This window comes from Myzus persicae, unplaced genomic scaffold (genome assembly GCF_001856785.1).
Source record: "Myzus persicae strain clone G006 unplaced genomic scaffold, MPER_G0061.0, whole genome shotgun sequence".
In the NCBI taxonomy this organism is placed as follows: Eukaryota; Metazoa; Arthropoda; class Insecta; order Hemiptera; family Aphididae; genus Myzus; species Myzus persicae.
Genome location: NW_019104215.1, coordinates 85,675 through 112,091, shown reverse-complemented (window position 1 = coordinate 112,091; position 26,417 = coordinate 85,675). Strand labels below are relative to the sequence as shown.

At 31.2% G+C, this 26,417-nt stretch overlaps 2 protein-coding genes across 2 annotated transcripts; one reads left to right on the top strand and one right to left on the bottom strand.

Moving 5' to 3' along the window:
- Nucleotides 1-3,481: 3,481 nt before the first annotated feature.
- LOC111040123 (erythroid differentiation-related factor 1-like) lies at nt 3,482-14,449 on the top strand. Its single transcript, XM_022323886.1, has 19 exons — nt 3,482-4,033; nt 4,275-4,489; nt 4,561-4,666; nt 8,642-8,788; nt 9,323-9,466; nt 9,543-9,730; nt 9,809-10,068; nt 10,144-10,367; nt 10,433-10,649; nt 10,742-10,866; nt 10,920-11,134; nt 11,210-11,445; nt 11,512-11,691; nt 11,775-12,007; nt 12,073-12,210; nt 12,279-12,433; nt 13,261-13,430; nt 13,513-13,780; nt 13,927-14,449. Exons 1-19 carry the CDS (start codon nt 4,031-4,033, stop codon nt 14,048-14,050), a joined length of 3,348 nt encoding a protein of 1,115 aa, XP_022179578.1. The 5' UTR covers nt 3,482-4,030; the 3' UTR covers nt 14,051-14,449.
- On the bottom strand, nt 6,468-8,098 carry LOC111040125 (52 kDa repressor of the inhibitor of the protein kinase-like). The gene is made up of 5 exons (XM_022323887.1): nt 7,581-8,098; nt 7,360-7,518; nt 7,110-7,302; nt 6,730-7,034; nt 6,468-6,646 (listed from the first exon to the last, which is right to left on the bottom strand). Exons 1-5 carry the CDS (start codon nt 7,854-7,856, stop codon nt 6,533-6,535), a joined length of 1,047 nt encoding a protein of 348 aa, XP_022179579.1. The 5' UTR covers nt 7,857-8,098; the 3' UTR covers nt 6,468-6,532.
- Nucleotides 14,450-26,417: the final 11,968 nt, after the last annotated feature.

Below are 26,417 nucleotides of genomic sequence, written 5' to 3'. Positions count from 1 at the left end.
ATTTCATGGAAAGACATTCCAACCATTTTACATAGGTGTACTTTTTCGTGGAAGTACTCGTGGACGTTTTCATTTCGAACTTGAACACGACAGGACATTTCTTTCCACCGGTTACCGGTCATAACGGTACCAACAAATGTTTTGTGGAATTGTCTTTCGAAATCCGGCCAGTTTTCGATGTCACGTGACGCATACCAATGTCGGGCTGCACCTTCTAGGTTGGCTCGTACGGATTGTAACTTAAAATTATCGGGCCACCGATGTAAATTGGCAACTCCATTCACAGTCCGCAACCAGTCTAACGCTTGATAACCAGTGTTGAGATCATTGAAAGCCGGTATCGACTTATTTAAATCCGGAGCAATGGTTATATCGTTGAGTGGTTTATTTTGTTGCAATTTTAATAACTCCATGAGCATATTATTTTGCACCATCAGCGTATTGAGCATAGCGTTCGTATCGACTGCATTTACGCTCTCGACGTTCGATCCATTTTGCGAGGTATTTGTCGAATTATTTTGTTCACCTATTGTCTCTCCATTGGCGAATACATTGTGCTGCGAATTTTCCTCAGTTAGTACCACAACACTTTGTGCATTTTCGTTCCGTTGTGCAATACCCATGACATTCAAATTTCCTTCATTCCGTTCGCCATCATTCTTAGTTTCATTCGTGCGAGCACGAGTAGTCATACTGACGGTATTATTGGTATTCGACATCTCCCGTATTTATTAAATCAACTTATTGTACTTTCAAAATTACTAATTAAGCATTTAAATTAACATTCACATTCATAAGTAAAAAAAAAAAAATTATTACACGTGCGATCCCTAATCCCACTTCTGAAAACTGTAAGAGGGGTTCATATAAACGTAGACAAAATCATAATAATTAACAACCAAAAATGCTTTCCTTTATAACTTTTATTGAGAGCGAATCGGTCATCGCGACGCGTATCTCAAAACAGACTGTAATATAATAGCTGTACGCAGGTCGTCTGGCCGATCGGCATACACACACATACAAAACAATTAATTAATAATATATAAATATCGCTCGACCGGTCTAGATACGGACGACGGTCGATTCACATTGATCGATAACGCCGATCACCAGAAAACCCGCAATTACACACAGAAATATAGTAGTGTAGATTAATATAAAATATAAACCCTACAAATTTAAAAATATTAAAATGTTGATTTTCTTATAATATAATTTTAGTAGATTTTTAATTTTAAATTTTATAATATATAACTCTAATTTTGTATTTTTTTCTCATGTTTTGGATTAATTAAATTAAAGAAATATTAAAATGAACGGTTTAATTTATATGAATTATTTGTTTGTATACATTAAGACTATGAAGTAAATTAATATTATAGAGTTTAGCGTCGATTATCCGCACTAATTGGGACCGGAGGGGGTGCGAATAATCGATTTTTGCGGGTAATCAAACAACCATTGAAAATTATTTAGGTTCAAACGAACCAACTAAATTTAAGATTACAACGTACAAACATATTATCTACATTGGAGAGAGCCGTAGTAGATAATAAGATAATCTCGTATTTCATAATATAACAATAATATATATAACATAGCATTATACATTATAGACTATAGTACACGATAAAAGGAACTTAACGATTGATAAAATTAAATAAAATTAAACTAAAAATAAATTTTTACATAATATACATTTTATTGTGGGGATAATTGACGGGCCGGATAATTGACGTGCGGATAATCGACGCTCCCACTGTACACTTACATAATGTTGGTAGGAAGGGGGGTCGTATTAAAAAATAAATTATTTTTGGGGGTCGTGGATCAAAAAAGGTTGCGCACCACTGATCTACAGTTAATCTCTGCCTCTAAATTGTAAATCACTATACTTCATACACTATTTAATCTAAAGTATAGGTACTTAGCTATTTATTATGTATACTATTACTCTATTACCAATATTATTATTATCCACTAGATAGTAGATTATAATTGACAATAGTTAATGTTCGATTATTAAAAAAACTATATGATTATATTATATCACTGTATTATACTAATACTTGAATTAAGTATTTATCAAAATATACACAATGAATAATGAATATAGATACCACTATACCAGTAGAGGTAATATCTATTTAATATGTTAAAAAAATTTAATAATCTTCCTGATTTTTATATAATTTCTATAATATTATCTACTAGGTAAGTATGCATAAATGTATTATTTATATTTGGTATTATATAAGTATTTTTATTTGATAAGAGTAAGTAAAGGGGCAATTAATGTAAGTTACTACACGAGAACTACCAGAGGAAAAAATACATATACGTTAGTTCCTACACGAATATAAATATGAGATGTGTAAATTCCAACACGGTAAAACAAAGTGTTTGCGTTAGTTCCTATACGAGGGCAAAATTTTATAATAATTAATAAATATATATTGGGTAGAAAGGATGTCACACCCACGTGTGTTGTCCCCTTCTTACTCGCGTACGACATAGCAAAAACCATTTTTGGTCTTCAAACTTGAATAATATGTTTTGTATTTGTGATACCGAAAAATTGCACAGTAAATGTTCTCCTCTTTATAGTGTGGACATATTTTGATTGATTATCTTGAACTACTGCGTGAGTGGTTCTACCCCGCTCTAAACATTTTGTGCTATATTGTACGTATGTAAGACAGAGACAACACTTGCGGATGTGAAAAAACTCTTAAAAAAACATATCTATAAAAAATATTTATTTATTTTATTTATTTTATTTATTTATTTATGAACGGGTTTGGAGCCCAATAGAAAAAAATACAATTTTTTTGTAATAAATTAACCTGAACAATAAAACATAATCAAATATTACGAATATTTATGGTAAGTAATTTAATTAAAATATGAGGGTGTTGGTGGTGATGGGGTGATGGGGTGGCGGTGTAACGGTGGTGGTGGGGAAGTGCCGGATAATGATTGATGCGGTGGCAGTGACGAGTGGTGCAAGGCAGTAAATGGAATGGGGCCCAGGCGCTGGACCCCCCTAAATTTTTAAAAGTTGAAAACAATTTTATTTTTAGAACGCGAAAATGATGTGTCCAGTATCTATATAAAGAAAATATTGAATCCCCTCCTCGAATTTTTTTCAATTACGGCCTCGGTCTTGATGGGGTAGGGCTCTTTACATAATGGCTTTGCTATGCCACTATTTTAAGACTCATTTATATCAATATAAAAGTGATAAAATAAACGCGGGTTATTTCATATTTATAATGACAAATGTGTGGCAAAATGGCGCCGTAGCATAGTTATTAGCCATAGTGCCCAAGGTGGTGGCGTGGGGTGCGGTAACGAAGGCGGTGGTAGATGTCTTTGGCAGCACCACTCCAAGGATCCCCTTACGTACTATCATATCATAATAGTATGATATTATAATAATGCAAACGCCGCCATCAAGACCGTCCGAGCTTAATAATGTAATATTTAGTTTCAACTTTCAGCCCAGCTGACGATAAAAACAGTTTTGTTTACTTGTTGATATTTTGATACATAAATAAAATCACGGTTATCTATTACTATCTTTAACTGATAAGTAATTAGACACTGCTATTCGTGATTGTGTTCTCTAGCATTCGTGAGTCGGGACGCAATTCAACAATTATTTTGATGACTGTAATGCCACAGTCTTCAACACTATATACCTATATTATAATATATTAAATTATTATATATTATAGTCTATTTTACTATGTACACGTATACTGCTTCTACAACTGTTGAAAAGTCTGTTGCGTACAGTGTGAGGTCTTTAACCGTCATAATATGATCTCGCGTCCTGTTTGTCAATGCAGTCGTCTCGTCGGATTATCGAAATTTGGTGTATTTTTTCGTTTTTCCCGTAATCGTGGTGTCCATATTAATATTACAGGTGTGAGACTGTACTACTGAAAATCACTCATCAGACAACTGTTGTGTGCGATCATACTTGTCTGATTTTCCATTTAGGAACTAAACTTCTACCATCATGGTGAGTTGATGTAATATTTTAAGATTTTGCGAATATGTTTGCTCGATAGGGTTAAGTTATATCAAACGAATGCCTCCATTGTAATATTTGATGGTGTGTTTCATAATCATCAAAGTATACAACTATGCTTATAATATGTCATTATACATTCAATGCCATTGTCATTCCACAATTCTGCACATCTTAAGAGTAGGTACCTAACAATTTACTTTTTAGTTGATTATGTGTGTTTTAATTTTAGGACAAACGAAATACTCAGCACAGTACTTTTAATGATAAACGTGGTAAATTTAGATCAAAATCAGTACTAAAGTTTTCTACAGTTCAGACTCCCAATTTTATTCGCCAAAAGCTTCACACTAATCTAAATTTACCTCCACCGAATTGGTTATGCGAGAAAGAAGAATCTTTTGGCATGCGATACATGACATCTAGTAATTTTCATGCTTTTTCTAGGTGAGAAGTATACTGAATATTATTCTTCACAAATACTAAAACATTCAATAAATATTGTTTATGTTCTTTAGTTTTCAAATGGCTAGTATGTTTCATGAATGCATTGGCAAAGTGGACATAGTATCAGATGCAGAAAATATTAAGAACCTGTGTAAGATACCATATAATGAAAATTCTGTAAGTAAATATTAATTATATTAAATATTTCTGCTAAGTGCCTACTATATATACATACATTTATGATGTATTAAAAGACCTGTTTATTTTATTGTGCTTAATTATTTTATTAATACCTACATTTGAAAATATTCTTTTAAAGTATGGATGGATGAATCTACATAAGATATTTAAATATTATTTAATGCGGCGTAAACCACTAGTCAATTTTTTTTACACCTGACTTCCAATTATATGTACTTTCTTATACTTTTGTGTACTTCCATATAGTTCCCAGTATTTTCATATACTTCCCAGTAATTCCATATACATCCCAGTATTTCCGTAAACTTCCTAACCTATCTATATTCACAATATATGTTTGGGGATAAATATTGGTCATGATAATGAAAAGATAGAAAAGCCAGGAGTCCTAGTCTATCTCTGTATATTATATTATATTATATACCTATAGGAAAATTTATGGTTAAAAAATTACCAAAAAATCTAAAATTTGAAATCAAATACATATTGATCATGGAATTTGAATGACATAGGACAATATGTTCATTAAATCATAAATAATCCAATAAATATTACATAATTTGATTTGAGTGAAAGAAATATAAAATGTTATTTTAAAACTAGTAGATAAAAATGTTACACAATATAATTTAACAATAGAGGTGCGTGCTTACCTATTTATTTTAACAGAAAATTTAAATAATACAAATTACAATTATAACAAGAAATATTTACTAAATCAGAAATTAAAACAATTTAATATTGAACAATACCTACTTTAAATATTATTTTAATTGTTTGTAAATTTATTTACAAGAAGTTGTTGTTGTACTACTATTTCAATGTAAATTAATTTTGTCATATATTAATACAAAACTACATGTATTTTTAAGTTAATTTCAATTAAGAAAAAACTAATTAATTAAAATATATAACATAAGTTTGGCCTGTTATAAGAAAATTAAAATCTAAATCTACTCTACCTTAGAATTTAAATTTTGTGACTATTATAATAAAATTGTGCGATTAGCCATCAAATTATGTTTAACGAGCAGAACTAAATAATGTTAAAATAATTAAAATATTTGTTATATGAATAATTGTATGATACATTTTCATTTTGGAAATCATTTAAAAAGTCTCGACATGTAAAAATTGACAATTGTTTACATTTTTTAATTTTCAGTCTATGATATAACGTCTCATACATATAAAAATGGATTTTAAATTATTAACCAAACTTAAATGTTTAAGTTAGGATAATAGAGTTTAGGCTTATTATAGGTGCCTAATTTTCAGTCTATGATATAACGTCTCATACATATAAAAATGGATTTTAAATTATTAACCAAACTTAAATGTTTAAGTTAGGATAATAGAGTTTAGGCTTATTATAGGTGCCTACATTAGTTTATAATAAATAATAAACATTGCATTCTTAATTCAAATGTTAACTTAATTTATAACATTATATTGTTTTTGAAATTAATGAGATTAAAATTATTAAAAACTGATATAAAGTCTAGACAGTGAATTGAAATAAGTACTTAATATTTTGTTTTGTTGAAAATAGATCTAAATAGTTTTTTTTTGTGATTTGTATGTATAAATTTATCCAGTTATCAACTGATAAGCATCTATTATCATATATATAAAAAAATATTCAATGTATTAATATACCTTATAGATTTTGTACATATATTGACTCAGTGGCGTTCTCAGGAAATTTCAATGGGGGGGGCTCTGAAAATTTACTAGAATACGAAAGTGGGGGGCTCTGCCCCCCCACACCCCCCGTAGTTATAAAAATTACAAATTTTGCACTATTTAAAAAAATTATATATATTTTAACACAATAACACATTATAATATAAAGTCTAATTTCCTTGGCTTTTTTGCCAGATCGTCCACCACTTCCTCAGCTGTTAGTGGCACATCCCCATGAATTGCCAACATTGTGAGTCCATTAAGACGAGTCTAAAATATTTTAACAGATACATTAGGTTTAGGTATACTTATAAATTTAACCAAACATTATGTTTGTAAATAAAAGTTAATACCTCTGTCATTGTACTACGTAAATAGTTTTTAAGTCTTTTAAGACAAGAAAAAGTCCTCTCTGGCGTTGCTGTAGATACTGGTATAGTACACAGAATTTTAATCAGGCGATGGATATTAGGAAATATTTCATTGTTACACAGTCTTAACGCCTCTAATGCATTTTTCGGTTCTTCTTTATTTCTCTCCAATTTAGTGTGCCATAGTAGTAATTCGGCTGTAACAATTTGTAGATCGGTATCTAGGTAATACTGAACCAGTTCGTCAAACTCTTGAGTAAAGGGTTTAGAAAATAAACACCCAAATCCTAACAAAAGAAAAATATATTTTAAATACTAAAAATTAATTAATTTATAAATGAAATAAAATAGGTATAACTAGCCTTTTAATATATTTTTGTGCTTCAAAAACCTTTCATTTAATTGTTCTATAAAAGAATCAATAAATGGTATGGCTATTGTTATACGATAATATTTTTCTGGTGTAATATTATCAATGCAGAGGTTTGCTCGATTTTTGTTAATTTTATTCTGACGTTTAATTGAAATACTCACGCCAACCACATCAGCCATTTTCTGAAAAAATAATAATAATCGTTTTGTCAAATAATTGCATTTTATCAAAATCTTTACCTCAGCTTCTCTGAACATTTTATTGAACTCTTGTTCTATATTATCACGTAAACATTGAATACTTGTCACAGTCACTTCAGCTAAGTCTACAGCTTCTTTTAAATCAAGTTCAACTTTTTGTAATAGTTTACATAGAGGCAAACCATATCCAAACAACTCCTAAATAATAAAATAAAAATTGAAGTTGAACAAAAAAAAAACATTTTTGATTCATTAATCACCTTAATAACTTGTAAAGAGACAAAAAAATCAGAATCCATAGATTTTGACAGGATATTAGCATCTGTAGCTGTTGAGTCTTTCCACTCAGATATCTTATCGAGCGCACTGACCACACAGGAATATAATTCCACAAAGTCATGAATTGCCGAATATCTTTCAACCCATCTTGTGGCACATAGGCGTTTTAATGATTTCGATTTAGGATTAAAGTCACTTTCTTCAATTTCACTTAATAACATATCTTGTCGTTTAGGTGTGTTGAAGAAACAGTACATTTTTTCAACAATACCCAAACAGTTCCTAATTGATCGTATATCACAAGCAGCAGATACAGCCAGATTTAGAGAATGGGCTGCACAGTGAACATATATAGCCTTAGGGAACTTTTCAGACACAATTTTTTGTGTTCCTTTGACGTGTCCTGTCTATCTCGATGTTTAATATATTAATTTAATCACTTAATAATAAAAAATATTGTATTGTGATACCCATATGAAATATAAAAAATACGGCCAATGGGGGGGGGGGGGGTTCAAACCCCATGAACCCCCCCCCCGTGAGTACGCCACTGTATTGACTCATAAGAAATGAATAAATTTAAAATAATGCTCTCAGAAACTTTTTGTATTATGGTTTGAGTGTAATTCAGTATGCGGACTACTCAGTCGGTCTGCTTCAATTCAGCCCCAGGTATATTTCATTTTTCAACTTTCTTGGGACAGCTGTTTTTGATGGTACCCTTTCGCTCACCTTAATATATCTGCATGTACTTATTTCTCAGTTCAAACATTGAAATTATTATTTTAATATTTTAGGTACCTACCTTTTTTTATTTATTTGCTTGTAAATATTTCCTCATTATCTCCTCGTATTTCCATTCACCTCTTTGTACTACCTTAAACTTTCACTTACTTTCAAAGTATTTCCTAATATTTTTACACCTACTAAAGCTCATGGTTTACCCCCTTCCCCACCCTCACTAATTAGTTATTATAATAAATAAATAATTTTTGTTTCACTCTATTATCTTTAGAACTAAATTATTCAAATTATTTTAAAGGTGAGCATAATGGTGCATAGAGTTGATAAGACATTACTATTAGATGAATTTGATGTTCAGAAATACTTGATTGTAGAAACAAACAATGAATGGGGCTGGTTAAAAAAATTCTTTTACAACAATATTGTAGGGTCTTCTGATATTATGGTAAGCACACATACATTTTTTATTATTTAGTCATATTTAGCATTTTAATATAATTTATATGTATGCCATGTGTTCAATAGTAACTCAACAACAAGCATGAAAGACGAGATAAAGTTGAGTTAAATTATAGTATTAAGAGACTTTCCAATAAAGGTTTTAGATTCTTTGTCATGAAATAATTATATTAAATACATGAATATATAAATAATATAGTTCTCAAGAATTGTGTGCACTAAAAACTAAAACATACAAAATATGGCATTTAGAAAATAGTGTTTCTCTTGTAATAGCAGACAACTCACTATTTTGTATGAAAAAAGTTATTAATGAAATAAGAAAACATTGGGTTATAAAGTTCAATAAGTTGTTAATATTTAATTAATTTCTTAGAACTTCACATTTTCTACAATATTAATTCTAAAATGCCACAGTTAAAAATACAAATTTAGATGGATATCAACAGTTACTAATTAGTAAATTGTAAGTTGTGTTGTATTGAATCTAATGTTTTGTATTTTTATTTATAAACAATAGGTGAAATGTATAACTTATAAACTGAATTCTCTTAGAACTATTCTACATAAAGATTTGGTGTCAAAGTTTTTGCACCATACCATTGCATTAGATTCTCATAATGATCAAATGAAAACTACAATTTTTCGTAATGAAACTTCTCCAGTAAGTTTATTTTAAGCATTACCATATATTTTAGTCAAATATTTTTCTTAATAATTAGTGTATAAACTATATACAGTTTGCTTCTACTCTACCAAAAATTTCACCAGAAGAAGTATATCCAGATGGTCCCCAAGTGAAACTATCTAATAATCAATTATTTAACCGGCATTTCTTATGGAATTTTGACGACATACAAATGTTAATAGGTACAGATTTACCAATTTTTGGAACTAGCAAAAATTCATCTTTAAGTTCAAGATTAAGGTTTAATATTTAATTACTAATATTTAATTATTTTATTTTTATTGAGTAAGATACAAATATTATTTTTTTAATTTTCAGAGACATGTCAAAACCTCTAAGTGTGTTAACTGGGATTGATTATTGGCTAGATAATTTAATGTGTGATATTCCTGAAACTGAATTGTGTTACCATTTAAATGGTATTATCCAGAAGTATGAGTTAGTAAAGACTGAAGATTTACCATCTTTGAATGGCTCAACATTTTCACCAGAGAATATAAGTACTATTATGCAAAATATATTATCATTTTTAAAATCAAATGCTAATTGTGTTGGACATACATACTGGTTATTTAAAGGTATAATAATTACTCCATTATCAGAAACATATGTAAAAATATAGATTATTATGAATTTAACCCATTCAATTACAGGAAAAAATGATAATCTCGTAAAACTTTATGATTTGACAACATTGTGTTCTGAATCATTAACTGGTAGCCCAAATCCATTTACAGTTCCAGTGGCTATTTTATTATATCGGGTTGCTTGTACATTAAAATATAATCCAGAAGATGAAAAACTGTATAGTCCTGTTACTATTCAACTTTTATTAAACAATTGTCTACAATTATTAGATAAAACTAAATATCCTCAAGTAATTACTATTGACTCATAATGTATGTTGCGGTTCTAATCACAGATATTATTTCCTAATTTCAGATTGTTACATCTATAAATTACATGTTATCTGATATGTATATTTCAATTTATAATAATCCATCAAGCACTGTAATAGTAGATTCAACTGAAGTGGACAAGTACTCTGCTACTTGTCATGACGATTCTGCCATTTCTTCAACTCAATTTGATTATGGGACCTACTCTATTGACGTACAAAATTTATGTGTACTACATAAGAAAGAAAATGTATCCTCAGGTAAATGTTTGTTGTTTTTTTATTTTTTTAAATTATTTGATATGTTTGAAGACAATTCATGTTTTACAATTCAAAATTATGTATTATTCTAGTACCGGATTACCCTACGTCAAAACCTTTTGTAAAAACTAAAGAAGAATGTTATTACAAGGCATTATATTATATTGGGAGAAGTTTGAATTGTTTACCATATGTTAAGAAAGATAAAAATATTATGGTATGTATCAAATTATTGACTTATAAAAAAATTTCAAATTTATCTTGAAAAAGGTGGGACAAACATTGATGACCAAGGACAAGAGTAGCACAACTATACCTATGCCGTATGTTGATGCTGAAATGATAGGAAAGAATAATACGACACGTTGGAATAATCCACCTAATGCTGGGGATGTAACTTTTGGAAATCACCTCAGACTGATGCTCTATAAAAAAGCTTCTGATGCATATTTTAACTTCGGTGAAAAATGCCTTACATCCAACAAGTAAGATGAGCAAAAAAGATTTAAAATTGTTAAATGATAAACATATATTTTGTAATTATAACACATAAACTTTAGCTTAGGAATGGCTTTAAAATGTTTCCGGCGATCACTTGAATGTGAATTATGTGTGGCCAACACTAATGTCAACCATCTATTGGGGCCTATATTAGACCGTTGTGGCAATTGTTGTCTGTCTATTCTTAAATATTGGGATAAAATAGAACAGTACTCTAGCGAGCTTCAAACTGATGAAAACTATGATTTTGAACTAAGAAAAGCATTACTAAATAGTTCTAATGGCACTAATAAAGGTAATCAAATAATATTTGATGTTGGTTATTACTTAAACTGTATTATATTTCATTTTCATGTTATAGATTTAAATTTAATACCGACAAGCCTCAATAATTCAAAAGAAAGCATGTTGAGCTCAGCAGAGCATTGTTACACACGCGCTTTGGCATTGGAAACAAATATTAATAACAAAAATAATTTGAATAAACAAATAGGTATAGTTTACAACGAATACATTAAAATTTACATGGAAGAAATATTACGTAAGTTGAAGTATAATTTATAATGTATAAATGTTTCATGTTATGATGTTTATTTCATTGTTTAATTTTGTGTTTTTATATAGTTGCTATAAGCAAGAATATTCCTCTAAGTCCTTTAAAGTTAAAATGGCTTACAAAAAAATCTAAGAATTTTTGTATGTTGGGAAGCCATATATTTAAAACAGTTGATGATAAGGATAATTTTGCACTGATAAATTCGAACTTGGAAAATTTGTACGGATACTTAGCACATTATTCAACAAAATATATAGTTCCTATCAATACATTTATAAAAAAAGAGATGATCAATTTCAAGGTTAGGTTAATAATTTAATGATACATTTCAGTTGATAATGTAATGCATTTTTTATGAAATATAAGGTTGGAAATGCTTACAAGAAAAGATTGTTGGAGATGGGTGACCGCAGTTCTAATTCACAACAATGGGATATGGTTTACTATAAATTATCTTCAACCCTGTTTCATGTGGCTGTAAACGAATATTTAGCCATTTGCAGAGTACGTATACAATTATGGGGTTTGTATATAACATATTTTGTAATCAAAATCATTTTTTCGCCCTCTAGTGCAGTTCTAATAACTATAGGGAATGTATCAATTTATTCATGGAAGCTTTGAAATATTGCGATTTGGAAAATGAATCGCCCAATAAATTTTTATATGAATATCAAGCAGCATATATTCACTTTGCCTTAGCATCTTTATCTTCTGATCGCTTAGGGTATGTAGACTATTTTATTTTATAATAATATGTCAATATTAAAATATAGTAATTTTACTTTGTTACACTGTGAGTTGTCATTATTTAAAATAATAAATTGTATAATATATTATAACTAGAACTAGGATTTTAATGACCTAAAAATTACACAAAAATGCACAAAAAAAAATGCAAAAATGACCCTAAAACTCTAAAGAATTAACTTTAAAAATGGCCAAAAAATGTGCATACATGAGCAAAATATATTTAATTTTAAAATAAATATTTTTATTAACTATAAATTGTTATTTATTTAATTTCTATGCCACACAAATAAGGTAAAAATTTGTTTTAAGATGTAAATCAAACAAATATATTCAAATTTGAGTTGACTTGTGGGTTTAATTAATTATATTACTCCTTTTCGATTCATACCCACATTGCCGAAACCCAATTTGTAGACAACTCAGTTTGCCGAAAAATGTACTAGTTTTAAAATATTTTTAATATTATTTTATTAATATAGTTTCAACTTTCCCAATTTGCCAACAGGTGAAAATAATTTTATTGAAAACATGTATAACAGCGATAATATTATGGTATGTTGTTGATATAAGTTCAAAGGTACTATTTTTATAAGGGTACTTCAGGTACTAATTGAGATTACCTATGCAACCATACATTAAAAAACTTAAAATAAACAAAAGTTAGTTTAAATATACAAAATAAATGAAGTATTTTTAAAAATGAGCTTAAAAATGCAATAAATGCAAAAAGAAATACAAAAGTCACCAAAATCCTAGCTCTAGTTATAACTTGTTTCAAGCAAGTTTATGTTTAATTTCTAGACAATGTATTACTAAGAAGTCGCCTGAGCTGCATCCTGTTTTCATTCAGATTAAGTCTTACTGTAATATTTCATTTGAAATCTTTTTTAAAATAGATCGTCCATTGGAATCTTTTGAGGTACTCATAAAAATGATAACATTAGATATGGGCTTAATTGATGGAACAATAGGTTTGTAATATGTTAAATTTATTTAATAAAAAGAGATTAACCTCTTTAATTATCATTATTATTACTGTTATTTACAACTCAGGTATACGGAATCTTAAATATGTAAAGTCTATTATAGAAACATTGAGAAAATGTGTTTCTGTGTTTCAAATGTTTTCGGAAAATAAGGACACAATGAAATATTTATATAGTACTGACCAAACCGAGGAGCCTAACTTAGCTATAGAAGATGATTTACATTTTGAAATGAGAAAACTACATTTTTTATTAATCCTGGAAGAAAATGTGCTTAAACTCTTGAAATGTATGATCCAATTAGCCTTGGATAGATCATCAGTTAAGGAAGTTAAGTAAGTGACACTGTTATGAATCATTATTAAATGATTATGTATATTGTATATTGGTATATTATGTTTTGTTCAACATGAGGAAAGATATTACTGTGTTTTAAATACAATTATGTGATAGTAATTCAAAATTATTTATGTTTCTATAGATGGTTAGCTGACAAAGAAGATGAGCTGAAAAACATGTATAGTACATTGTTAAGAAATAGTGTTGGTGACAATAATTATTCACAATTAATGATAGCTGTAAAGCAATTATCTACATTTAAATGATTTTATATATTATATCTTATTATTTTTTAAATTATTATACTATCTGAACATTATTTTTCTCAAATATTTTTAAATATAACTAAATATAAAAAATGCACTATCCATAGTATCAATACAAACTGATATGAAAATAAAACTCCCTGGGGCTTTTGCGCCGTGTAATTTCTACTTTTTAGTATGGGTGTGATCCTTATACTAGACCTTATATGGCCAACTTGCAGCTCGTGTCATATTCCCATGCTGCTCACTTCTTATTAAGAGGGTGCCATACCTTCATGTGTTGTCTCCATCTCATACACTTGTTGCGGGCCTTGACGCTCTAGGCACCCTATTCGCTATAATTAATATAGAATATATTGACCTTAATGTTATTACGGTCTTGAACTCCGTATATGTAATTAAAATATTATAATGATTAAATATTAATTAAATATTATAATGATGAATATGTACTATCTTCACCTATCTATGTAATAAAACACTGGACAGGTACATGACTAGAAATCGTGGACACGATTCGCAATTCTAAGAATCGTTAATCGCTAATCTAAGAATTGGCAATAACAACCGAAAACACGAACACATACAAACTGCACGTGCCGCTACATCAAAGGAGCCGCCACCATTTATAAGGGAGTCCGTGTGACAGCCTGGGCAGATGTATCATTGCCACGGAGACCTGAGCAACTTCTCGTCACACGCGCACACGCTATTGTACTATTACTATATTTTCTGCTGAATAAACATAATTCTATAGTTCAATTTGGTACTTGTTGATTTGTCTCTAAAGCTTACGGCTTTTGGAGCCTTTGAGATTACGCACACAACATTTCTGGCGCAGTCGGTTTAGGATTTTCAAGGAGGCAAAACCATCAAAGGTCCATCGTTGACAAGAGGAATTGATCACTCTTCTTCATCAGCAACTCCGAAGGAAGGTTCCAAGCAAAACAAGTGCAGCGATTTCAAAAGGATCATGGCATCATCAGCAAATACCGCTTTATTGTAAGTGAATATTTTATTAAATATTGTTACATAGACGTATGTACAATAGAGGCGTATGGAATTTATTTAAGGTAATCAAGTATAATAGTAGTGTAGGTGTTAGAGTAGAACATATATAAAAGCCCATTCAGTCAATTATTAAAACCCATTGAAGTTATTATATTGAAGATTATTATTGAGATTATTATTATTGAATTATTGAAGTTATTGAAGATTATTATTGAAGTTATTATATTGAGGATAATTATTGAAGTTATTGAAGATTATTATTGAAGTTATTATATTGAGGATTATTATTGAAGTTATTGAAGATTATTATTGAAGTTATTATATTGAGGATTATTATTGAAGTTATTGAAGATTATTATTGAAGTTATTATATTGAGGATTATTATTGAAGTTATTGAAGATTATTATTGAAGTTATTATATTGAGGATTATTATTGAAGTTATTGAAGATTATTATTGAAGTTATTATATTGAGGATTATTATTGAAGTTATTGAAGATTATTATTGAAGTTATTATATTGAGGATTATTATTGAAGTTATTGAAGATTATTATTGAAGTTATTATATTGAGGATTATTATTGAAACTATTGAGATTATTATTGAAGTCATTGAGATTATTATTGAAACTATTGAGTTTATTATTGAAGCCTATTGAGGTTATTATTATTGAAGAATATTATTGTGATTATTATTGAGATTTAACTATTGAGAGTTATTGTTATTATGAGATTATTATTATGAGGTTTATTATTGAGAATTATTATTGAAGTATATTGAGATTATTATGAGAATTATTATTGAATATTATTAAAGGGTATATATATATTGAGAATTATTAATTGAAGTAATGAAGGGTGTATTGAATGAATATTAAAGGCATTTTATGGACAATAAAGGAAAAGATACATCTCCTTTGGAATTAGATAATCCATCGTATAACACAGAAAAAGATAAATCTAATCTTGAAAAAGAAATATTAAACGTTACACATAGGTTAATAAATTTCGACAGTCCAGATAAAAATAAAGTAAAAACTAAAAAAGAGAAACCTATTTTAACTAGAAGTAGTAGCTTAGATAATAAGTCAGGTAGAACTACACGCAGTAAAGTTACTGATAGTTTTGAACACACAGAGTTATTATTTGATAAAAAGTTACGAAATAAAAAAATGGTTACTATAAAATTAGAGGACGCATTTAAATTAATACCTTTATGCACAGGCGAGGATGACATATATCCATTTATTAATGCATGTGACATGGCAGTGAGTCTAGTCGAAGAAAAATGTGCACCAACGTTAGTGAAATATATTACTACCAGATTAACTGGTAGAGCGTTAGAAATGATACGGTATAAAAATGTGACCAAGTGGACATTTATTAAAAGTTATTTAACAGACGCGTTTGAGGATCTAACAACTGCATCTAGCTTACAAATACAACTAAATTCGATTAAAATGCGCAATGGCGAAGATGTAAATGAGTACTGTCATAGAGTAGAAAAATTATATTATAAACTATGTACTGCAAGTACACTTAATAAAATAGATTCGGAAGCGAGAATAATACACGAAACGTTAAAAGAACAAACATTAGCAATTTTTATTAAGGGCTTAATAAATCCGATTAGAACGATAGTAAAATCACAATGTCCAAAAACTCTTGAAATAGCAAAACAGTTAGCCAAAGCCGAGGAAGCTGAATATAATTCCGAGAGGGAAAATTATAAGTATAGAAATTACAATGAAATAAACTATAATAATTCCCCACGCAATAATATTATTAATTATCAGCGAACGAATAATATGCGAACCGGTAACATTTTCTGGCATATTATATTTCCAGATTAATTCTTTTTTGTTTTTATGTACAAGAAATATACAACCTATACTAAAGTAGCACGATAGGTATATGTGATAAGAGACTTACAAATAACATGATAGACGTGATTAAGAAGTCACTCACTTGTGACTTAGCATGAGGGTTGATTGTGAAATGTTGAGGTACAAGAAATTGGGAAAGAGACGAGGTTAAGTGAAATTTTTATTGCAATAGATTTCTGCACCATCGCTTTTTCAGACGGCGTCGAGGATTATTAGGGAGCGCTAAAGTATTTAAGTTGCTTATTAATGGATTATTATGATTTGCCACGCGTGAGAAAAATCGCTTGTAAAAAGTTACTCATTCTTCTTCGATCGTTTTAACATTAAAATCATTGTGGAGCTTTAAATTTGAAATGTATGGCGGATTAGTTAGTTGACGTAAAGTGATATTTTGATATGTTAGGATTTTGTTTAGATTCGATATTTTTGCCGCACCCCATAATTGAATACCGTAAGTCCAGATAGGTTTAAAGAATGTTTTGTAGATTAAAAGTTTATTTGTTTGACTAGTGCATTTGTTTTTTACTAACATAGTTTTGAGCATACGAGAAAGAGAGTTTAATATTAATCTTTTCACTTTTGGATCTGATGTGTGTTAATCTTTTGTCTAAGGTAAGGCCTAAATATTTCACTTTATCGGATGAAGCTATAGGTATGTTATTTGCTGAAACTGATGGGCAGAGTCCGTGTTGTCATGTAAGGGTGGTGTGTATTAATTTGCTGTGGTTCAATTTTACTCTCCATTTTGTGTACCACGAAGATATAAGATTTAAGTTTGTTTGAAGATCGTGTAAGTCCATTATAGGATTTTCATGGATTGAAATTACAGCTTTATTGTCTTCGTAGTCGGCAACAAGAGTGTTTTCGAAGACAGGTTGATCGGAGGCATAGATGTTGAATAATTATGGAGATAGAATATCAACTTGGGATACGCCTGCATTGATTATAGCCATTTGAGAGGTACAGGAGCCAATGTGAATTAGAAAAAATCGATCAATTAAGCATGATTTGTTTGAAAGAAATAAGGAAGAGGAGAGAAAGTTACGAAGTTTGAAAAGTAGGCCGTCTTGTCATACACGATCGAATTTCTGGAAATGTCGAGAAAGACACAGGAACAGTATTGTTTACATTTGAAAGAGGTGGATATTGCATCCACCAAACGGTAAACTTGCTGAATTGTGTTGTGTTTAGCTCGAAAACCAAATTGAGATGAAGGGAGATATTTGAGATAACATGAGGGGATAGCCGCCGAAGAATAAGCCTGTAGCGAGCTGTGACTTTGTTAAAATATTATAAATAACCTGGACAAGAACTCTATATTTATAATAATTGAGGGAGGCCTACAAAGCGCCTATTCATTATGATAAATTGCGCGTGGCCTCGAAACGTATATGTTCATAGATAAATAACTACTTATATGAATATTATTAAAATAGTTCACACTAAAAAGTGTTGTGTTGCCTCTGTAGAGATGACAACGACCAGATAAGCAAGGGACATCCGGCGTGTGCAGCGCGTGGACGCCCACGGTATGACCTTATATGGTAAAGTAGTAGGATTATAGGCAGGGATATGATCCAAGTATAGCCATTATAAAAACGTCTCACGAATAGGCTTCGGCAGACGGACCAGCGACACCGAACTAGGCGAACTAACATCAACGAAGAGCTAGGAGCTAGGACACTAAAGTCACATCTCGCTAGTCTTCATTATTTTAAATAGTCATTTGGACTTAGTAAATTTATTGTGTTTTGTGTTAATTAAATAAAAAGTATTCAAATTATAAAGAAAAGTCAAACTCTTGTTCATTTATTTCCAACACCATCAACCGAGCGTAGTCAGATTATTACAAGCCTTCCACACATTTTTGAGAAAAATGGTAAGAAGCTAATGGGTCTATAAGAATCATAAGAATCCGAAGGTTTATATGGCAAACATAATAATGTGTGGACATTTCCACATAAGAGGGAAAGGAAATATTAAAGGCAAAAAAATAGCATTGGATATATAAGTTAAAGGATTATTGCTTTTTTTGGTAGACATTTTGCAACCTCGGCTGTTATTAGGTGAAAACCAAGAGATGTTTTATTTGAGTGCTTGAGAATTATATTTTTGATCTCGTTTGATGTGGTGTATCTAAGAGGAGGTTCAATTGGTAACGGAGAGTCTAAAATTTTTTTAACATTCTCTATATGAAGGGGGTCCTGAATATCAGCGTGAGGTTAAAAAATATTCGATAAGCGAAGAAATTGTCAACTTTTCTTAGTGGAGAAGAAAGGGATTTATATTTTAGGAGCTGTTTGGTTTCTCTCCAAAGTCAACCATCAGAAGTAGATAGACTGTTTAATTTTTGTTCAAAAGCATTTGCTTTGTGTTTCGCAACGTTTTTTTTTAAGGAATTTGCTAGCTTGCTGTACGCTGATTAATGTGAAGGAAGGCGGGAGAAGTGGTGTATCTAGCTCTTGTCCTGCGTTTTTCAACAATTAGGCCACGGATTTCTTCTAGGACTAGTGGGTAATTGAAATTAGAGTTAGTTACTTTGTTGGTTTTAACGGGCTTAATGGAGGTCCACGCAGCCGGTTGAATTAGAGTTGTGAAATTGTTGACGACTTCGTCAATATCGAGATAGGATTTTAAATTAATTTTTATATTAACATTTTCATTTACTAAATCGTGACATCGAATGTGATTCGTGTGGGAGTGTATAATTTGAGTGGCCTACTACGTGCAAGTGGAGTGACTGAGATGGATAGGAGAACCGCGGAATGATCAGAGATGAAGTCAAGAAAATTTTGGGTAGAGAATTGTAAGTTGTTGGGACATTTAGCAGTAAAAGTATCGAGATTGTCCGGCTTCTTTTTGAGTGAGGTAGGCCAGTAAGTGGGTTCTGGAGGGGAGATAATATTGAACTTTTTTGCGAAAAAGAAGCTGTGTAATATACGAGTACTACCACGTGGATTATTGACACAGTAGCCCCAGCTCTGATGTTTGGCGTTGTAATCACCACCAATAATGAAGTTGTTTTTAATTGAATCAAAAAAATCGTTGAATTTATCTTTGGTTATGGGGAGGGGGGGATAGTAGTCGGGATGTTATCCAATTGCATTAGTATTGAGCAAGATTGGATGTAATCATGATAATATTCAGGAACGGTTGGAAAAATAAGGAAGTTTTAATTAGTAAGGCTACTCCACCATAAATATTATTCGGGTGGTTTGTTTTTATTAAATGAAATCCAGGGATATGGAAATAAGAGAACTTAGTGGAATAGGTTTCAGTTATTAATGAAATGTCGATACGACTGTTGTATAAAACAAATTGAAGTTCGTTTATGTGATTTTTGAAGCTATTTGCATTAAATTTCAAAATTAAGAGAGAATGTTTTGTGACTGTAATTCATTTTTCCTATCTAATAGACTGGTGATTACTTCTGTGAGTAGTGATATAAATGGGTTTATAAGAGTTTTAAATTCATTCAAGAAGTTTGTCATTAGAGTATTCATATCATTGACTGTTGAGGAGGAGAAGCAGGTTGGGAGGATTGGCCGGAAGCAGTCATAAGTTAATGGCTGGGTAGGAAGGTATGTAGCAGGGGTGGAATTTGTATGTAAGTGTTTGGGTTCTTACGACGTTGTAGATTTTTGTATACTGAGCATCTTATGATTTTCTTGACATAGTGCTCATCGAGGGGGTTCATGACGTGAATTTGGGCAGGAAGATGAATGATTTTCACTACCGCAGTGTACGCATCAAGATGAGTAACCATAGTAAGCCTTTGTGTCTCCGTACTCTTGACAGTTCATAGATTGTGAAATTGTTTTATGTGTGGGGTTCTTTCACCTTTATTTTAGTGTGAAGTAAGGAAGTGAGTTGATAGATTTCGTTTGAGCGAGACGTGGGTTCTATGAAAAAAAGAGGTAACGGGTTTTTGTTAAGCCTGTGTAAAACTGACGTTACTTGTCTGACTTCGAATAAACGCGTTGTTAGTTCTTCTTTTATTAAAGCACAAAGCGTGGTCTGAAGTAAGTTGTGAATTACTACACGAGTTGGTTTGTCTTCCTGTAATTGGTAGGTGTATAATTCTGCGTTTTCTTCCCTTAAGAATTTGACAAGTGGTCTGTATGACTCGGAATTTGCAGTTTGAATTTTTAATCAGTTAATTGTTGATTTGCAGTTGAAGTTGTCAACACCGATCAGTTCAATTAATTCTGAGCACAAACCAGGAAAATCGTCCATGCTTCTTACACAAATAGGCGGGGGGATAATGGGTTTAGTAGTTACATTTGGATCTCGCTCAGAAACAGACGACTGAGCTACCGCCACTGGGTTGCTCGAGGGGACGGGTAAATGATCCATCGAGCTGAATACTTCAAAGCGGTTTCTTGAAGAAAATAGTTTTTTTTTTTAGTTTTAATTACGTCCCCGCTTATTGGCGATGACAGTGGATCAGAATTTGTATAATGCGAGTTTGAATGAGTTATTTTTTGTTGAGTAGTCCAAACATTGCTTTTGACGGAATTTGGCGATTAGGTAATTAGAAAGTCGGGCGACGGCCTTCGGATAAGACCATTAGAAGTAGTATTACGTAACTCTAGATTTTATTAAATTGTGTAGTATAATATATTAGTAGGTAATTTAATATTTCAACTGTAGGAAGCGAACATTCAGACACTTAAGTGATAATGCGTAATAAATATAGCTTTAGAATAACATTAGGTTAAGTTAAAGACAATGATGAATAATTTAAATTAATAAAAAATGAACTCGTTGTAAAAATTCACTAATTAACGCAATGGTTCACAAAGCGTGATAACGCACGTGTGCATCGGACGACTGCCACTACTGAACTGTAGTTTAATTCTAATACGTAATTTCATATTTTATCAACTGTTTACTATCTTTATTATTTAGATCAAATTATAAAAACTATAAAATTTATTTATAAACATTTTGACTCTTGATATTTACTCTTTTCTCTTCCATTCTATCAGCTTTATTTCATCTCCTTTCCGTAGTGGCCACGTTTCCGCTCCATAGGTTTTAACCGAACGCAGTCATGTCATATAAAACTGTATCTTAAGCTCTCTCGATATGGATCTAGATCGTAGCAGTTTTACCAGTCCATAGAAAGCTCTATTGTCCGCAATTGTCCTTGCTGTAATTTATTTGGCTATCTTGTTCTTTTCAGTTATAACTGATCCTAAGTATTTAAACTGCTTGGCTCTATTGAAAACATAGTTTCCTACATTCAAGGATGGGTACACACCCATAGTTTGTCGTCTACCAACAACCATGTACTCCGTGCTGCGTTCGCCTATCTGTCGTCTCATTTTTGACGCCATCCCTTGTAGACGGTTGAACAGTGATTTCAGTGCGTTCGGTGATTCTTCCACTAGTGGAAATCGTTCGCGTACGCCAATAGGCCTATTGAGAAATCTTGTAGTTTCACTCCTTCGTCGTATCTAATATGCATTACTCTAATAACTTTCTCTAGCACTATGTTAAATAACACCGGTGACATAGAGTCACCCTGTCTCAAACCTGACTTTACTAATATTGGCTCCGGTTAAATACTTCCTGCTTTGTCTTTAATAAATGTCTCCATAATACATATCTCCACTAACTTTTATCAATTTTTGTGGGAAGTTAAATTTTCTCATAATGTTAATTAAACTCTCTCGATGAATGCTATCATAAGCCTTTCTAAAATCAATAAAAAGAATATGGATTTCCTCGTCAAATTCCTATGTCTATTGGAATATCTGTCGAAGAATAAAAATCTGGTCCGTTATTGATCATCCGGGCCAAAAACCTCCCTAGTAGTCGTCAATAATATTATCCGATGTTTCTTTTATTCTCAATAGGATGCAGTTAGAGAATACTTTATATGTCACATTAAGCAGAGCTATTCCTCGATAATTATTACAATCTTGCATGCTTCCTTTCTTATAGACTGAGTAATTCATAGCTGTTTTCCAGATCTGGCATATCAGTTTTCATATCTTAACTAGCAGTTCCACTCCTCCATTTCTTAGTAGTTCAGCTTGATGAACTTCATTTTCCCCAGGCGCCTTTGTGGCTCTTAAGCCACTTTACCTGAAGCTTTATCTCCTCCAAAGTTGGTTCTGGACAATCTTGTTTATTCCAAGTTTCTATGTCAAAAAGAAAGACTTCTTCCGGTTCTTCGCAATTTAAAAGTTTGTCAAAGTACTCAAGCCATCTTTGAACTATTTCCTCGGATAAGGTTATTAGTGACCTGTCATCACTTTTTAAGAATCTCTCTTTCTTCCCGCCTGCAAGGTGATTTATCTGCTTGTACATGTCTCTAGTTTTGTGAGTTTTATAGTCGAGCTCTGCTTTTTCCAACATGTCCCGGAGGTACTTTCTTTTCTCATACCTCAGTATGTTGCTCGCTTCTCTTTGAAAAAATTTGTAGTTGTCGAATAAAGCTTCATTTTCTGTGTCATTTAGCCAATTACTTCTTGCCACTCTTCTTCTCTCAATAGCTTCTTCACAAATTCTGTTAAACCAAGGTTTGGTTTTTGAAGTTTTCTTTCCTAATATCGTTGTTGCTGCACTATTAATGGATTTACTTATTTGATCCCAGTTCCTATCCACGTCTGCATCGGCTTCTACTTCTCCGCCTCGTAAAACTTCCTTAATTTTGTCACTAAATTCACTGGTTGTTGATTAGTCTTCCAGTTTGTAAATTGCAAACGGTCCTGTATTTACCACACGTTGTTTATTAAGTTTTTTAAATTTTATTTTCATCCATATCCTAACAAGTAGGTGATCCAAATCCAGATCAGCACCCCGTAGTGCCTTTATATTCCGAACACCATTCTTGAATCTGTTATTAATTAGTACAAGGTCTATATGGTTTTTAACTTTTCCATCTGGGGATATCCAGATATATTTATGAATGTCTTTTCTTGGAAACATGCTACTTTTGATCACCAACCCTTTTCCCACCGTAAAATCTATTAGTTTTGATCCATTGCCATTTGAAGTTTCAAGCACGCTATTAATTCTTACCGTGTTTTTACGGCATTGCTCTTTTCTTATCTTTACGTTTATTTCTCCTAGGACCAGCCTGACCTATCCCTCCGAAGTATTGAACACATCTTCCAGTGTTGCGTAAACGAGTTCTTTTTCTATTTCATCTTTATCTTCAGTAGGAGTATGCACGTTGATTAGTACCATATCAACATTTTCTGTTGCTAGAGTTAACGTACATATTCTTGGACTGACCTCTCTAAATTCTTTTATTATACGAATGATTGATTCATATACCGCTAAGCCTGTTCCTAGTCTATGGGCGCGTTCACATCTTCAATTAAAAATAGTCGTTTGAGATACTTTTGTATTGCCAGCATCTTGCCATCTAATTTTCTGAAAGGGCCACACATTTCATCTTGTATTTGTTAACAACCTTCACTAAATTTACAGCCACTCCTTCTTTGTGGAGGAAAGGTACAAGGTCCTTACTTTCCAAGTACCACACATTAGCTCCGATTTCCAGTTTCCAGTCTTTTTTCCGTTAGATCTAGTCCGAGGCTTGGAGTTTGAATCCTGAACGTTATTTTATTACAAGGCAGGGTTGTTAGCCCTGCGCTTAACCCCCAACCTGGAGGACCAGACCACCCCAACCACTTAAGATCAGGGTAGGGCTATTGCAGTGCACCTATTATGTGTACTGGGCGATGGAAGCGCCGATTTCCCCCACGCCTATGAAGCCTGTCTGTCAGCCTATAATATTACTAAGTATGTATATTTTATGATATTATTGTGATTAAAGTAATTTATTTCACATTTAAGCATTAGCATTTAGCACTACAGTAGGTTAAAATAATTTTGTCTTAAAAATTCCATTGTGTGTATAAAATATAATAATATACCTGCTCTAAATGTATCTCTAGACCAACAAATAATATTTTTAAATTACAACAAAATATTTATTTTTATTACCCCAAATGGCAAATTTTAATAATAGACAAACAAGAAATACCTAGGCAAATAGTCAAAGAATATAATTTGTATGCAATTTCACTATCCACCTAAACATTTATTTAGGTATATGAAATATTTTTAGTTTTGTGTCCATGGGTATGAGTTTAAGAAATGAAAAAATTGGTGGCATTTGGTGGAACATTTAACATTTTTTCTTGTTAGCAGTGACATTTATTTAATTATTATTATTTTCGGCCAAACGAATACCGATAAATAATTTTTTTGACATTCATAGAAAAAAAACCAAAAAAAAAATGAAAATGAAAAATGTCCGTTAACAGCTCAGAACGAGTCAAAGAATTAATACTAGTTTTAAAATTTTATCAAGTACAGAATGATATGAAATAAACATTTGATGTAAATTTCAAGTGTATCTGCGGTTATTCGATCAAGAATTACAATAAAATAAGAAAAGTGTTCCATGATAAATCGAGTGAATATTCAATATTGTTAAAATTTAAAATTCAAACACTCATAAAAATGTAATTTGGTTTTTCCGGTACATTTTTTTTTTTAATAATAAAGATAGTCAACTTAATGAGGAATCTTGTACATTTTAAAATCTTGGATATAAAAATAAAAATGTTCATGAATTTCTAACTCCACTTAAAAACTCCTCTGATAAAAAAGTAAATCTAATAGTACTTTTTAGAGGTCAAAATTGAAAATCTTTAGTAGTTTTATAAAGTTTAGAGAAAAACGAAAAAAATTGAAAAAAATTATATTTACGCAAAACCTATTTTTGAAAAAATCGATTTTATATTTTTGGTGTATATCAAAAAATAATTACCACAGACTTTTAAAATTTTTACCAAATTTTTATATTAGCATTCCCATGATAGGATTGCATAACATATTTGCTCAAAGTCATTTTTTGTATGCAATGGTTATCATTGAATTCAAATACAACACATCCATTACAATGACATAAGTACTCGAGAACTACTGCACAGCTGAGTGATACCCAATGGTCCACCTTTTTTTATAAATATTGAAAATAAAAATTCCATGGGGTCAAAAAGTTTTAAAACATAATAAACAATTGTTCATAAGTTGTTATTGTAGCTTTTGATAAGAATTTTTTAGAAGCATTTGAAACTCAAATTTTGACAAAATTCTTTTAAATGTATAGAAAAAAAAGTCATAGGAATGTACGACACCCAAACCTAAGCCAATTTTCACCCTCATTTCCCCACTGTTAATAAGTAATACTTTTAACATTTGTATATACCAATATACCACTGATAATTTGATAGCTAGGCCTTTGACACTTTCGGAGGAGGGGGGTTTCGCAGTCAATACTTGTTCTTTGCGGTGGGTGAATTAAAAATCGATCAAGCAAGAGTACACTGAGTACCAGACACGCCCGGACTTACCGAGCGGTAGCAGTCCCGCCGTCCTGATGACTCGGTGACGCAAGTCGCAAGGTCGCGCTATTACCGACTCGCCGCCGTCGCACAG